Source organism: Parambassis ranga, chromosome 15 (genome assembly GCF_900634625.1).
Source record: "Parambassis ranga chromosome 15, fParRan2.1, whole genome shotgun sequence".
NCBI lineage: Eukaryota > Metazoa > Chordata > Actinopteri > Ambassidae > Parambassis > Parambassis ranga.
Window position 1 is genome coordinate 19372050 of NC_041035.1, and position 14625 is coordinate 19386674.

Below are 14625 nucleotides of genomic sequence, written 5' to 3' on the forward strand. Positions count from 1 at the left end.
ATCAATGAGCATCAACAGCAAAGTTCAAAACCAAATAGCATGAAAACAAAACACACAGCGAACAAAGAAGCGCGATACACAGCGTCCCTGACACCAAACAACAGCTACAACAGACGAGCCTCTCCAAGCACCACCCAACATCAACATGCTACTGACACCATGCTGCACCCTGTGTTTATTAACCTTTTGTTAGCATCTCCCAGCCGGGCTCCTGGAAATGTTTCCACAGTGTTGTGATTTGTTGCAGAGCAAACTTGGTGAAGATGTTTTCTTAAAAACCTCAATGTGCACGCACTTTCTGAGACCGCAGCGCTGCAGTGAGCTCACCGAAAACAACACGAGATGCAAACCAAAAAAGGTGAGACCAAAAAGCAACCGCCAAAGAGATTTAAAGGGACCACAAAGACATACAACCGACTGTGAAAAATAAACACAAAGGCTACAAAATGGGACCAAATGAGCTGACCGCAGAAACAACACACAACTCCAAAGACACCACAAACACACAGAAGCATGCAGGGACGCGAACAGACCGCAGGCAGCCATTTTCAGCCATTTATCTGATGGCACAGACGCTAATAGCTGCTTCTGAAAGATTCTTCGTTAGATACTCTGCTCTGCTTTGCAGATCCTTCCCCTCCCTCGCGGGATCTTTTCGTGAGAAGACACTGCAACAGAGAGCTGTCAGGGCAGAGCCGCCACATGTGATGGCTGCGCTGCAACAATAACTGGCACACGGCGACTCGTCTTACCGCCGAACGCCCTCATCTGCTCCCAGCCCGGGCCCTTCTGTTCAGGGGTCAGGTGGGAACACATGAGGCTCAACATGGAGTAAAAAGTGACTCAGACTTTTTGATGCTAACTCTTCTTCTTCAGAGACTTTCTGAACGTGGCTGCAGAGGAAACCGGCCGAGTGTGTGCGTGCAAGAGACAGAGGATTACTGAGCATTGCGTGCTGCTGCCACTGCAGCCTGGTCCATCCGGTTTGGTGTGTTACATTCAGCCTGTCACACACACACACACACACACACACACACTGAATTACCTGGTTACAAACAGGAATGTAAACTACAAAGAATGATGGTGCCAAAAAAAACAGCATACGGGGAAGAACAGAGACTTTTATGAATGGAAAAAAGCTGCTCGCACATACCATTCATAAATCCACCTGAATGTACACACAGTGAGCTCAGACAGAGACAGAGACCCTCAGCAACTGTGATGTGGGGAACATGACACGACACACACAGGCAATGAGATGAAGGAGGGAATAAACACCGTAAGAAGAAGAATCTGTGTCCCGACCGAGGCGAGTGTGAAGTTATCAGTGAGTGTCAAAGCCCCGCTGAGACAGAAGTAATCCAGACTGACAGGCAGCCCTTCACCTCCCTGTCAGGAACCAGAGCCATGACAACACTGCTGTTTTTTTTTACCTAATCTGAAGTCAGAGAAACACACTCCCACAGTCCCAGCTCTGCTTCATACACCTTGTTATCACCTTGGCAACCGCAGCATCTGACGATACAGTGGGAGTGGAGAGGCAGCATGGGAACCATGACTGCTCATCACCCAGCGGACCACAGCGTGGTCTCACTAAGCGTCCCCGGTCCGTCCACAGGACAGGGAGCGACTCGAAGGCCGACCAACGCCAGGATCTAATTAAGACTTCAGTTTGAGTTATTAGAGCATGTCGACCGCACCTACATCCATCTGACCTCATTCAAACCCTCATCTAGGCCACAACACACACACTTTGTAAGATTAGCCTCAGAGGTAGACGGGGCTTTTCAGAAGTAAAGACACGACGACACTAAGCATCAAAATTAGGAAGGAGCCATTTTAATGTTTAAAAAACACAAGAAGCAGAGAGTTTATTTCTTCTCTAGTTTGGAAACCAATCATCAAATCAATGAAAGCATCTGGGACCAGGAGCCGGTGTCTGAGACTGACAGCCTCAGCACTTCACAATCAGACCAGTAAGAAAACCCACAAGTGTCCAAACTGTCCTCACACTCTGCACATTACACAAATTACAAAATCAAAACAATCTGCTGAAAGCTGCTGAAACAGCTCCTCCAGCCGCAGCGTCTGAAACTTCTGTCTTTAAATGCAGAGAGCGACCGTTGACAGAATGCTTCACCGCTCGCCGCCCCCACGGTCCTTCACTTTTCAGACTGATTGGTCAAGTGTGCCCAGACTCCCAACCCCCCCTCCACCCTACTCCACCCTACTCCACCCCTGTCACCTTTATCTGCTACATGATGAGGAGCTGTGACATTCTGACAATGTTGTGGCAACATGATGAGAACGTCATGCTTCAGAGATCAGTCGCCGCTGGCTCACAGTCGGTTTGGAGACGTTTTTTTGGTGTGTGTGTGTGTGCGAGTTTAAAAAGCTGCACCTTTTATGTTATTTATTTCACCTTTCATCAGAAAGTGTGTCATCCAAAGTAAACACACACTCCACACCTTGTAGGAGCAGCTTGTGTGTTTACAAATATCATTTTTGACCCCTAAAAAATGCAGAACGTTGGTGTGTCCTTGTTTTTTTGTAGCTGCTGTGATTCAGGTTCTGCTGCGGCTCTCTCTCCTCCACCCTTCCTTCTCTCTATTTCATTTCTGTCAGGGGTTTAAGTCTATGGACGAGGGTGGGGGGGATGTATGGGTGGAGAGGAAGTAGTCTGTTTTGTGTCCTTCTTTTAATTGTGTCTAATCTATAATTCTCCTGATTCACTGTATGCATTAAAACTACATAAAACAATCTACAGGCCCTGAGTTAAGAAAAAAGATAAACTTATCAAACAATTCTGATATTTTATTTATTTGATTATTTGATTATTCTGTCTCCTAATCTCTAAAAAGCTCCTCAAAATATCAAAGAAAGTGTTTAAAAATACAAATACATGAAATAAAAATTAAAATAAGCTCAAAGATCTAAAATATTATAGTTCAAATCTTAAACATGTGTGTGTCTGTGTGTGTGTGTGTGTGTGTGTGTGAGCAGCATATATCTAAGTCACAACTTCCAGTAAATGTAAAAACAACTGCATGACATATCAGACTGCTGTATCAGCAGCAACAGGCTGAAAGGAAATACCGATCCCCCCATGAAACAATACGCTAAGAATATACAGTGCGGAGCCTGAATGGACTTTAATCCAGGATCTCGTGCGGCTTCCTCCTGATGCCCTGAATGAACTGTGCACAACATCAGCTCATCACTCAAAGACCTCACACAGTGCATTTACCTGTCCTCTACCCAGCTGAGTCTGATAACAGATCAATAATAACAGATTCCTCTCACTGTGATTACATGGTGCATGTTTTTTAAATTACATATTGAGCCCATGTGATCAGTGTAACGTGTGTCTGTGCAGTTACCGTCCTCACCGCGATGATGCCAAACATAAAAAACAACAGCCAGTCTTACTCCATGCAGACATCAGTCCAGCTGTTCCACACACCCCAGCAGTCACAGCTCGTTTCTTCCTGGTGCTGTTATCCAGCAAAAAGTGAAGAAAAAAAAAACCAGCGTACAGTGAAGGAGGCGCCCCCCTTTCCTCCTCCATGCGCCTGCAGCTCCCACAGCATCAGATCACTGCACAGTTGTTGTGGCTGGGCATTTTATACACCCTTTGTTTTCACATGAGTGGCAAAATAAGTCACAGTTTAATGCTTCAGAGGACTGATGCTGGGTTTGTTTGGGGTTTACCAGCCGTGAGGACACAAACATAAGACAACACACTGTAATGTGATCCGAAGAGCTGCTGCAGTCTCAGTGGACTCCAGACTCCAACTCTGCTGTCACTTTAAACAGGTTAGAATCAAATATGAACAGAAACACATCAAACTCTGCAATAAGGTAGGCGGTGGAGGACCGGGGATCGTTGTCACACTTGCAATAACTTGGCCACAAAGGGGGTCTACTCTAAAGTGGAATACCAGTTTTGTGCTTTAACATAATGTCACATCCTGTCTGGGAAAACCAAAGCACACTGTTAACTGAGGTGAGGACACATTTCCCATTTTTCACATGTCAAAGTAAAAAATACCAACTGAATATTTTTTGTTATTTTCTGCTTAAAGACACAAATATCAATTATTTAACATTTGAACCTGTTAGAAGAGAGAATAAAGTGTTTGGCCAGACCTGAGTTACAGTGCTGCTTCAAGCTAACTTTCAAATATGGCTGATATTAGAAAACATGGGGCAACTTGTCTCACTGCGTGAGTATATATTAATAGAAACAGAGAATCTGGTGGTTAGTGGTTGTTCAATTTGTGATTGCTTTTTGAAAGAACAAAGAAAAAACTCACAGGAGAAGAAACTGTCCCCCTATTTAAATGCTGATAAGTCTGCACAGAAAACAGATATTAAAACGAAATGAATACAGAGTTTTTTGCCCAAGTTCTTTCATGTGGTGAGTGTTTCTGAACAATCTGATGAACTAATTTTAAGATATATAACAGTGTAAAAAGTGTGACGACAAGCCCCGGTCTCCCCTACACTGGGCACGCCTCCATGCCCCAACAACACTATGTTGATGCATTGTGGGTAATGTAGGATCCATGTGTTTGAGAGATGAAGGTGGAGGTGGAGCATGGGTGGATCTGAGACGCCTGTCACTCAAAGTTATCACACGCTTCGTTATCTGAAATATGCAGGTCGATGAAGATTGACTCACTTTAGATTTCAGCCCCAAGAGGCCAAAGGTAGAACTGCAGTTTCTGAAGCTTCCACACTGGCTTTATTATTATATTAAGGCAGGGTGAACAATTTGATTGAGAGGTGGGTGTCATTTGAAATCGCCAACTTCCTGCTTCTGCAGCAACTTCATCATACACCGATTAATCGATTAATAAATTACGCTATACCAGCACAAATTCTATTGATAGCAACGTAGAAATGGACGACAAGAGGGAGACAATTCTTCTGGATTTACCAACAAATGCAACAACTGCAGAGCCTCTCACTGCATTCTTCTCTACTTAGGACCACAGTCAGAGGTTGGAGTGTCTCTGCTGGGCTAACTAATCCTCGTCACAGCAGACCACTTTCTTCTAACATCCCTGCTTCAGTTCATGTGCAGAAAAGGAAGAGGCCGCATTTCGCGTGACTTCCAGCTCCGCCGACCGCGGCCTACCGTGCACGACTGTCCGTCATCATTACTTTCTTATACAAACACCACAGACAGGTGCGGGGAGGGGGTCTCAGAGGAGAGGCTAAGCTTCCCTTCACCTTTGACCTCTCATACGGGGGGGGAGAGATAAACACAAGGGGGGAGACGACTAAGCTTCAGTGACTTCTAATGACAGACCTGGTTCGAGTTAGAATAGCAGCACCGTCCTCACGCAGAGACCAGATAAGACCAGGCCTCGTCAGGCAGGGGAAGGCGAGGTGAGGCAGATGTGTCTGTTTCTCCAGTGGGCAAATAAACCTCGCAGAGCTCCTCATGTCTAAATCCAACATGGCCTCCTCACTTCATTCCCTCACACAGTCATCCGCTTCATTAGAAGCTCTTTGCATTCTGTTCACTGGTTATTTTCCAGCGGCTTCTCGTCAGTCTCTTCAATCGGGCCGATAAAAACAATAACTGACAACAACAGTTGCAAAGATGGAAGCGGGAACGGCTGTTTTTAGTTGGCGTGGGTTTGAAAAGCGCAGTCATGCGGCGGAACGCGTAATAAGCCTCCCATTCTTTCCAGAGAAGCAGCCACAGTTTGCGCTGGACTCTGCAGACCCCTGAAAAGGTTGTCCTCCAGCGTGACAAAAAAATCCGACATGCACGCCGCACAGAATTCAAGGGGGAAAATGCCCTTTTAGTGTGAGAATGGAGGGGAGACGCCTTCACGGGCTGCTGACTACGCTTTGGAAATGGCCTCTGTGGCACTGGGCCGGACAAAAAAAAAAAAAGGACTATACAGATAGAGGTACCTCAATGAGCGCTCAGTTAATCTGCAAGGTCATTAGGATACTTGAAACACTCATTAGCATCATTCTCATGAACCTAGATGGAAAAGAAGAAGAAAAGAAAAACACAGGATTTGTGGACTTCTGGGAAATATCGGCGGGGAGGGGGAGGGGGGGTTGTTTTGGGACGGTTTGACATTTGGAGTCACGGGGGTCGTTCAGTCGTAATGAGGCGCTCGCGGTCGGACCAAAGTGAAAGGTTTGCCCCAGCGCTCAACTCTCCCTGACTCATCGCCAAGATGGATGACAGTTTGGTTTGGTGGTGGTCAGAACAGTCACACGGCGGCGGGCGGATTCATCTCTAATGGAAAGTAATTAACAAGACAGGGCCATACACACAACCCTGATGTGTGTGTGCGTGTGGTTCACATTTTGCTGTCTGTTAAGCAGCTCCTGATGGTTAAAGTGACAGAGTAAAGCAAACAGCACATGAGAGCCGAGCTCATGCATGGAGCTCGGGTCATTATCGGGTCAAACACTAAGCATGTGTCTGCTCATTATAAACATGGAGGCTTCCTGTCAGAGCCGGGTTTGATTTGCTGGCTTTAATCTGACAGTCAGACACATTAAAGAGGTTTTCACTGATGGTTAGCCACAGGGGGGCAGCAGAGCAGAACGCCGGCGCCATCAGCTACGCTAAAGTTTGGACACTTTGCACTTTTGTCTTCCTCTGACGTGCAGAAACGCAGCGTGGCCGACCTCCTTCACATCCTCAGCTGCAGAACAAACTGGCCGCCTGTTATTTGGAGCAGTCGGACGATGACAAGTCGATGCACTAAAAATAGTTTGTGTCTCTCAGTGGACAGACAAACACAAAAGAGAATTCTGCCTCCACACCCTCCGCTCCTCTGCCTCTCTGACCTGCAGTAAGACAAAGTGACTTCAGTCCAACGTGTATCTGCTGCAGTCAGCTCTGGCTGAAGTTCAGAAGCTGCATGTGTCCAAAACGGACTTTCCTTCAGCTCCGTTCTGTCTCTGTTCTCAGCTCTTCTATCCAAACTCCACTGACTCACAGTTTGAATGCAGCAGCTAGCAGCCGTTTCTCAGCTTTAATGCTGCAGGAGCGTCCTCCTGCTGCGAGCTGCACTTGAACTAACACACAATGTTCGGCCCTGATTCTTCACACTGTCAGTGAACTGTTGCACTAGTGGGTACTGAACATATATCAGAGTGTCTTCTTTTAAACAGCAGATCTGTGAAGTCTCAGTTTGTGCAGAATGCTCAACCGTACCCAACGTCTCTTCATGAATCAGGTCTGAATCCGCCCCCCCTTCACAGCCAGCTCCACACAAATCCACAGAGACCAAACTGATTCTGTGTGTGAGGTCAGCACCAGCTCAGCACTTCAGACAGACCAGCAGGTCTGGATGGGATGGACGGCACATCACCAGAAACTCCACCCTAAAAGATGATGGCGCTCACTGTGCACATTTTGCACATCCACACATACTGTAAAATGATTAGTGTGTAGCTTTAAAATAATGTTGTGGTTTTGCATCGTGAACTCTAATCAAAGCGTGCCAGGCGGTCGCACACGCTGTGCGGTTAAGTTGCGGTTGAGATGAGGCCCTTTCCTCAGAAACGCTGTATTGTTGGGAATTCTGAGTAAAGTCCCTGAAATGAAGCTGTTTACTGAGGCTGGGACCTTCACAGCAGAACACTGGTCCACTGCCTCCACCCATGAGAGGATCTATGAGCCTGAACCTCAGCGTATGAAGCTGACTGAGTCACATCTATCAGTCAGAATGTTTCATGTCTGCTGTTTCTGTGGCTCCTCTCACTGTGTGTGTCCTTCACCTGCAGACCGTCTCTGTGCTTCCACCCTGACGAACAGGCGCAGGGAGACCTGTGTGTGTGGTGGAGCTGTCAGAGGTTTTTTCCTCTGGTTGTCACCCCGATGATGAGGCACATGTGCGTGACTGCTCAGCGCCTTCAGAGCAGCCCTGGGCAGTCCCCTCTGTTCCTCTGTTTTCCCAGAAGTTCCCTGCATTGATTCGCAGAGTGAGATAAGCCCCACAGGAGTTCTAAAAAAAGTCTGCTTCCATAACAGCCATAAATCAACATAATGGCCGGTTTCATTTATCACTCCTGTTCACAGATGATGTCACTTCCTGACATGTCTCACATCCATTTCCTCTTGTACCAGAACTATCCTCTGAATGTGGAAAATGCTGCAGGAGTCAGACAGGAGCGCTGCTAGGTACAGAGCAAATCATCACCTGCACACACACACTCACTCACTCACACACCTTCCCGGGCTCCTCCCTGACCTCCATGTTTGCTCACACGCAATGAGCAATTGAGCTGTCAGTCAAGCAGGAAGTGAAACTGTTGTTGAAGCTGTCAGCAGCAGCGAGGAGCTCCGTCCGGGGCCCCGAGGCGGACGCCACTGTGTGGGCCCCGACCAGCCGACAGTGTACTGTGCAGCTTCGGTCACCTCTGAGGGGGAGCAGGCCATGACTGTTCCACTCTGATCTCCCACTAAACAGAAAACCTGATGCTTGTTTCATCCAGGTTTATACTGACATTTATGCAGATTTACTTTTTAACAAAACATGTTCTGCATTTAACACTAATAAACATGAAATCAAATATATTCAGGAATGTGAAGGAAAAGGGAAATTTAATTAAGACATGTTTTTAAAAGTAAATATAATCTTAAATTTAATAATAATAATAATAATAAATTTTTATCAGAATTACTGCTGGCAGAAAAACCACTGTCAGGCCTATCAGAGGATTACGGAGTTCTTTGCTGACATACCTTGTGGAATAAAGGTCGGGGGACCTGCTGGGGTCTGGTCTAATAACTGGGTGCTGCCATAAAAGAGGCTGGGACCAGTTCACTGCTCTCTTGTCTCCACCCTCGTGGATCTGTTCAGTGTTGGGACAAAGGAGGATCAGCAGCAGGAAACCTGCAGGGCCGAGACTCAGTAAGTAGAATATATATAGAGAATAGAATAAAATATATATTATATATATGCATTTATATAATTTGCTGGACCACATAATGAGCCCAGATTTATTTTAGATTTTTAGAGCAGAAAAAAGAAGAGAAAGTTTGAGAAAGTTTGTCTCTGGCTGAAACAGGAATAATATAATAATCTGTAATAATCTAAAATTAATATATCTTCAGAAGACTGCAGTGAAACTTAAAAGGCGTAATTTTCAGTAGTTATCGTGATATTATCGATACATTAGTAATAAAAATCAAATTATTGCAGCAAACAAGTAAATAAAGGCCCGAGTATTAATACTAATATTAATAATCTAATAATACTGTGATTTTTATTTTCTCTCTATACCACATTATTTTATTGTATTTATATATTTAATATAATATTTTAATAAATGATAAATAATAGATTATGGATTTATAATCGTTTCACATCCACCGTGACGGTGACGGCGCAGCCGCAGCCTGACGGCGCAGGGTCAGAGGACCTCGGGTTTGTCTGAGCCGCTGTCCGCGGTGCTGAAGCGGGTTTTCAGAATCACAAATCCAGGTCAGAGCTGAGCAGGACCGGCCCAGGGCCCAGCAGAGAGTCAGGGAGCCGGAACATCAGCTGCTGGAGCCGCTGCTCTGATTCTCACAGAGCAGAGAGAGGACAGATCATTTGATTCGATCAATAAATCTGATCACTTCTGATCACTCATCTCTCGGTCTCCATTAACCCGTGATGGCGCTTTTCTGGGGGTCTCTGTGCGTAATATTAAAACGCTGCAGGACCTGCAGAGCGGCGGACGCTGTTAATTAGCGGGGGGTTAATGAGCTGCAGCGGGCTGCGCCTCCTCCCGGCGGCTCGATGGGAAAACGCACCATGAGCTCAGAGGAAACAAACATCACAGCAAACAGCCGCTGCCTGCAGGCGAAGGTTCAGGTTATTTTAATCTGCGCTAATCTGCACATCATAAAAAACTGTAAATAAACAAACTCACATTTATGGATCTGAAGCAGAAAAAGGCGCGTTGCTGCGTCCATAACTGAGGATCAGAGGATGGAGATCACATCAAGAGATTTGATTTTCATCATTTTACAAGAAGCTTCACATGCAACACATTTTAAAATAATGCAAATGCAAATAATAATAATAATGGAGGAATTATCTAAGTCAATGGAAATTATTATTATAAATTAGAATAAAATAATAAATTATAAAGCTCAAAGTTCAACCTCTGAGCCCTGCTTTTAGTTATTATATATATATATATATATACATATATTATATATATTATACTATATTTTATTATTATTTATTATTAATTAATTTATTTTCCTGAATTATTATTAATACTTTATAGATAAATCACTCAGAAATAAATCAATTAGACAATAAAATGATTTGTTTTAGTTGAACTGTATAATGTGTGTGTGATTAAATCACTCCTGTAAATTCATCAACTATGAGTTTCAAAGCTCCCATTCGCAAAAACATCCGTTGCCTGAGAGAGAGAGAGAGAGGGGGGGGGGGTGTAGTGGGAGGGTGGCGTGACACCCTTTGAAACAAACCTGCCCACTGTAACAAAGCTGACGGGCCGTGATGCTGCGCTGCTCTGCGCCATAAATGACTTCACTTGGCGCTGTGGGGCTTTACAGCATGAGCGGGCTGCTGCTGCACACACACAGACACACACAGAGACACACACAGAGACACACAGAGAGAAACACACACCGCTCCCACGCCACTGTCCGTGGATGCACACTGCACTGTGCGCGCTGCACACTCTGTGACTGTGGATAGAAAAGTTTGCCAGTGGGAGTGGGACGTTTGTTTTTGTGGAAAAAACATCAAATACTTTGTAGCTGTGATTTTTCGATGACCCACGGACTCAGACAGGTATTTATTGATCCACCAGAACCTGATGAACTTGTTCAGACTGGTTCTGATGGTCATTCCTTCCTCCGCAGAGTCTCCATCATGGATGTGACACTGGATGGGACGGCTCTCCTGGTGGCGGCTGTGACTCTCCTGTTCTCCCTCCACCTGTGGCGGTGGCTCCGGCACAGCTCGGACTCCCTCCCGCCCGGACCCTTCGCCTGGCCGGTCATCGGGAACGCTGCGCAAATTGGCAGCTCGCCGCACCTGTACTTTGTGCGCATGGCCAAAAAGTACGGTAACGTCTTCCAGATCAAACTGGGCTCCCGCACCGTGGTGGTCCTGAACGGGGACTCCATCAGACAGGCGCTGGTCAAGCAGGGACCAGACTTTGCCGGCAGACCGGACTTCACCTCCTTCCAGTACGTCAGCAACGGGGACAGCCTCGCGTTTGGCACCGTCTCGGACTGGTGGAAGGTGCACCGCAAAGTGGCGCAGTCCACCGTGCGCATGTTTTCCACCAGGAACCCGCACACCAAGAAGGCTTATGAACACCACGTCCTCTGCGAGCTCAGAGAGCTGCTGCGGCTGTTCGTGGGCAAAACCGAGCAGCACCGGTACTTCCAGCCCATGACGTACCTGGTGGTGTCCACGGCCAACATCATGAGCGCGGTGTGCTTCGGGAAGAGGTACTCGTACGAGGACGAGGAGTTCCAGCAGGTGGTGGGCAGGAACGACCAGTTCACCAAAACCGTGGGAGCGGGCAGCATCGTGGACGTGATGCCCTGGCTCCAGTACTTCCCGAACCCGATCAAAACCATCTTTGATAACTTCAAGAGGCTCAACCTGGAGTTCGGTGCTTTTATTCGTGACAAAGTGATGGAGCACAGGAAAACCATCGAGTCCAGCACCATCAGGGACATGACGGACGCGTTCATAGTGGCGCTGGACCAGATAAGAGACAGAACTGGACTCTCATACCAGAAGGACTTCGTGATTCCCACGGTTGGAGACATATTCGGAGCCAGTCAGGACACCCTGTCCACCGCGCTGCAGTGGATCATCCTCCTCCTGGTCAAGTAAGCGCGAGTCTTTTTTCTCTTGATGATAAAAGTGATGAATCAACCTGGCGCGTGCGCTGCAGGAAGTGTTACGTAACAGCTCAGGGCTCCGAGCGCGCGCAGTGAAAGTGAAGGAAAAGCGTCCAGTCAGCACATTTCAGCAGCGTGTGTGTGTGTGTGTGTATGTGTGTGTGTGTGTGTGTGTCCCAGACTTTTAAACGTGTGTGTCCCTCCTGTGATGCAGGTATCCTGACATGCAGGTGCGTCTCCAGCAGGAGGTGGACAGGGTGGTGGACCGGAGCCGCGTCCCCTCCATCGAGGACCAGCCGCAGCTGCCTTACGTCATGGCCTTCATCTATGAGGTGATGCGCTTCACCAGCTTCGTCCCCCTCACCATCCCCCACTCCACCACCACAGACACCTCCATCATGGGCTACACCTTACCAAAGAACACGGTCATCTTCATCAACCAGTGGTCCATCAACCACGACCCGGCCATCTGGTCCCAACCAGACACATTTGACCCCAAGCGTTTCCTGGACCACCGAGGCGCTCTGAACAAGGACCTGACCAGCAGCGTGCTCATCTTCTCTCTGGGCAAGCGGCGGTGCATCGGCGAGGATCTGTCCAAGCTGCAGCTCTTCCTCTTCACCGCCATCATTGCACACCAGTGCAACATCACGGCGGACCCGGCGAGGGCCCCCAAACTGGACTACAACTACGGCCTGACTCTGAAACCTCACCCCTTCTCCATAGGGGTAACTCTGCGGGACGACATGACGCAGCTGGACGCAGCAACCAGCCAGAAACCGCCAGAGGAGGCGAAGACAGGATGAACACAAACAGGACCGGAGTCACATGAAGGCTGTGAACACACACAGACATGACCTGAGGTCTCAGGCTGCGTCTGACTGAGCAGAGAGACTCATCAGCCCCACACCGGGTCACATGTCCGGTCCATGTTCTTCCCTTTACTGCAAACATAACTACTCTGAAGGTAAAAGTGGATCCTAACACGTCCACTAACAGGTGAATAAGCTCATGGGGCGTGTGGTCTGTAGGAACACAGAGACCTGCTGTCCACAGAGACACATCATACAGTGTATTTAACCAGTGTTGAGTCTTTTACTGGGTGGAACATTAGAGGAACATTCTGCTGTTAAACGTCTCATCATCACAGAGACGTATTTATTTTCTTTAAATAAGGTTTAAGTTATTTCTTTGTCTCTCTTGCTGTCATTACTTCCTGTCTGTCTCAAACAAACAAAGCAATTATAATAAAATAAATGAAGTATGAAGTGTTGCTGGATGCAGTGATTGAGAGTTCAGGGGGAGGAGGTGAAGATGAGTGATTAAAAAATGTGTAAATGTTTCATTTTTTTTACAGTTTAGTTGAGAATAATAAACTTTGTGAGGGCCAGTAAACACCTCCAATCCAACATGTTCCCACACCTGTGATACTGTCAGCTGTTCTACAGTCGCACAATAAACAGATGTTTATTTTTTTTAATGCTCTTATTTTCTGTTATTTGATGCTGAGCTGGAGGACTCTGTGTGTGTGTGTGTGTGTGTGTGTGGACGATCAGGTGAGAAAAGAAAAGGGAGTGTTTGTGAGATCCCGTCCCCTGCGCTGTGTTTTGTATTTCCTTCTGTCAGAACATCCTGTCCTCCCTGATCACTGATATCACGCTCTCTGTGCCCGCTGTCTCTGTGGGGGGTGGAGGTGGTGGTGGAGGTGGTGGTGGGGGTCAACTTAGACAACAGATCATCAAACTTTAATGTTCTGCTTAACACAGCTCAGCTGACGGAAAACAAAGACAGTGACCCTGAAGGCTCGTATTATCTGCCTGCTTGTATTACAGGAAGCTGCAGGAGGAAGCGAATATTCCTCACACACCGTCCAACAGACAGACGGTGTCCTCGTGGAGAAGAGACACAAAGACGGTCACACATGGTGACAGAAGGTGTCTGCTGGCCGAAACACTGCATGAAGTGTTGGTGAGACGCTCGCTGTGTCATTACAGCTCAGACCTGTCAAGACTGCATCACCAAGATTAGCATGAATCTCCCTGTTCGAGGCTCGCATGCTGCACACACACACACACACACACACACACACACACACTCTGAGTTGTGTAACTTGGACATAGCTGAGCTCTGTGCAGACAGAGGACTGCTGCAGACTGATAGGAGCTCAGGAACGGTGTGATGGCACTTAAACTCAGATTATCTGCTGGTTTCAGAAGACCAGCGGGGATGAAGCTCTGTTATCTATTAAATGCAGAGAGGAGGAGTCTGTCACAGGCTGAACTCTGCAGGTTTATGTTGCAACTATGAGTCTGTGGTAATTTGATTGATCTGAAGCCACACGGACACGCAGCCATCCCGGTGCAGCCGTTTAATGTCAACAAAGTTTGATTTCCTCCCATCCAGGCTAAAGTTATAAGGTGATACGAGCAGCCTGCCACAATATGGATCCTTTATAACTGTTCCTAGTATGCACAAGAGGAGAGAGCTGATTATGATGCAGCACCTGACAGTCCCACACACACCGTCTCCTCTTTGACCTTCCTCTTGACCTCTTGCCTGCAGCTCCATTTTCAACACACCGCACCACCTCTCTGTCTTTGTCCTCCAATCAGCCAACCTGAGCCGCCCGCCCCTCTGATGAACCCTGTCCATCCTCATCACTCCTAAAGAGAACCTCAGCATCTTCATCTCTGCTACCTCTGGTGTCAGAGCTGCTGCTCATAAACACTCAGCACTGGTCAGAGGAC

The 14625-nt window shown here is 47.1% G+C and overlaps 1 protein-coding gene across 4 annotated transcripts; it reads left to right on the forward strand.

Annotated features, from left to right (window-relative positions):
- The first annotated feature begins 8840 nt into the window (after positions 1-8840).
- cyp1b1 (cytochrome P450, family 1, subfamily B, polypeptide 1) lies at positions 8841-13274 on the forward strand. Of its 4 annotated transcripts, none has more exons than XM_028423674.1 (3): positions 8841-8903; positions 10828-11866; positions 12093-13274. In XM_028423674.1, the coding sequence occupies exons 2-3, from the start codon at positions 10890-10892 to the stop codon at positions 12682-12684; spliced, it is 1569 nt and encodes a 522-aa protein (XP_028279475.1). In that variant the 5' UTR covers positions 8841-8903; positions 10828-10889; the 3' UTR covers positions 12685-13274. The 4 variants fall into 4 exon arrangements, with proteins under 4 accessions (XP_028279475.1, XP_028279474.1, XP_028279473.1 ...); XM_028423673.1 differs by having other exon boundaries at positions 8844-8903; positions 10880-11866; XM_028423672.1 differs by lacking the exon at positions 8841-8903 and adding an exon at positions 10512-10808 and having other exon boundaries at positions 10880-11866.
- The last annotated feature ends 1351 nt before the right edge of the window (positions 13275-14625 follow it).

Coding starts and splice junctions, on each gene's coding strand:
- cyp1b1 (XM_028423671.1), top strand. CDS start 10,788: ATGACCCACGGACTCAGACAGGTATTTATTGATCCACCAGAACCTGAT. Junction 11,867..12,092: donor ATCATCCTCCTCCTGGTCAA/GTAAGCGCGAGT, acceptor CCTGTGATGCAG/GTATCCTGACATGCAGGTGC.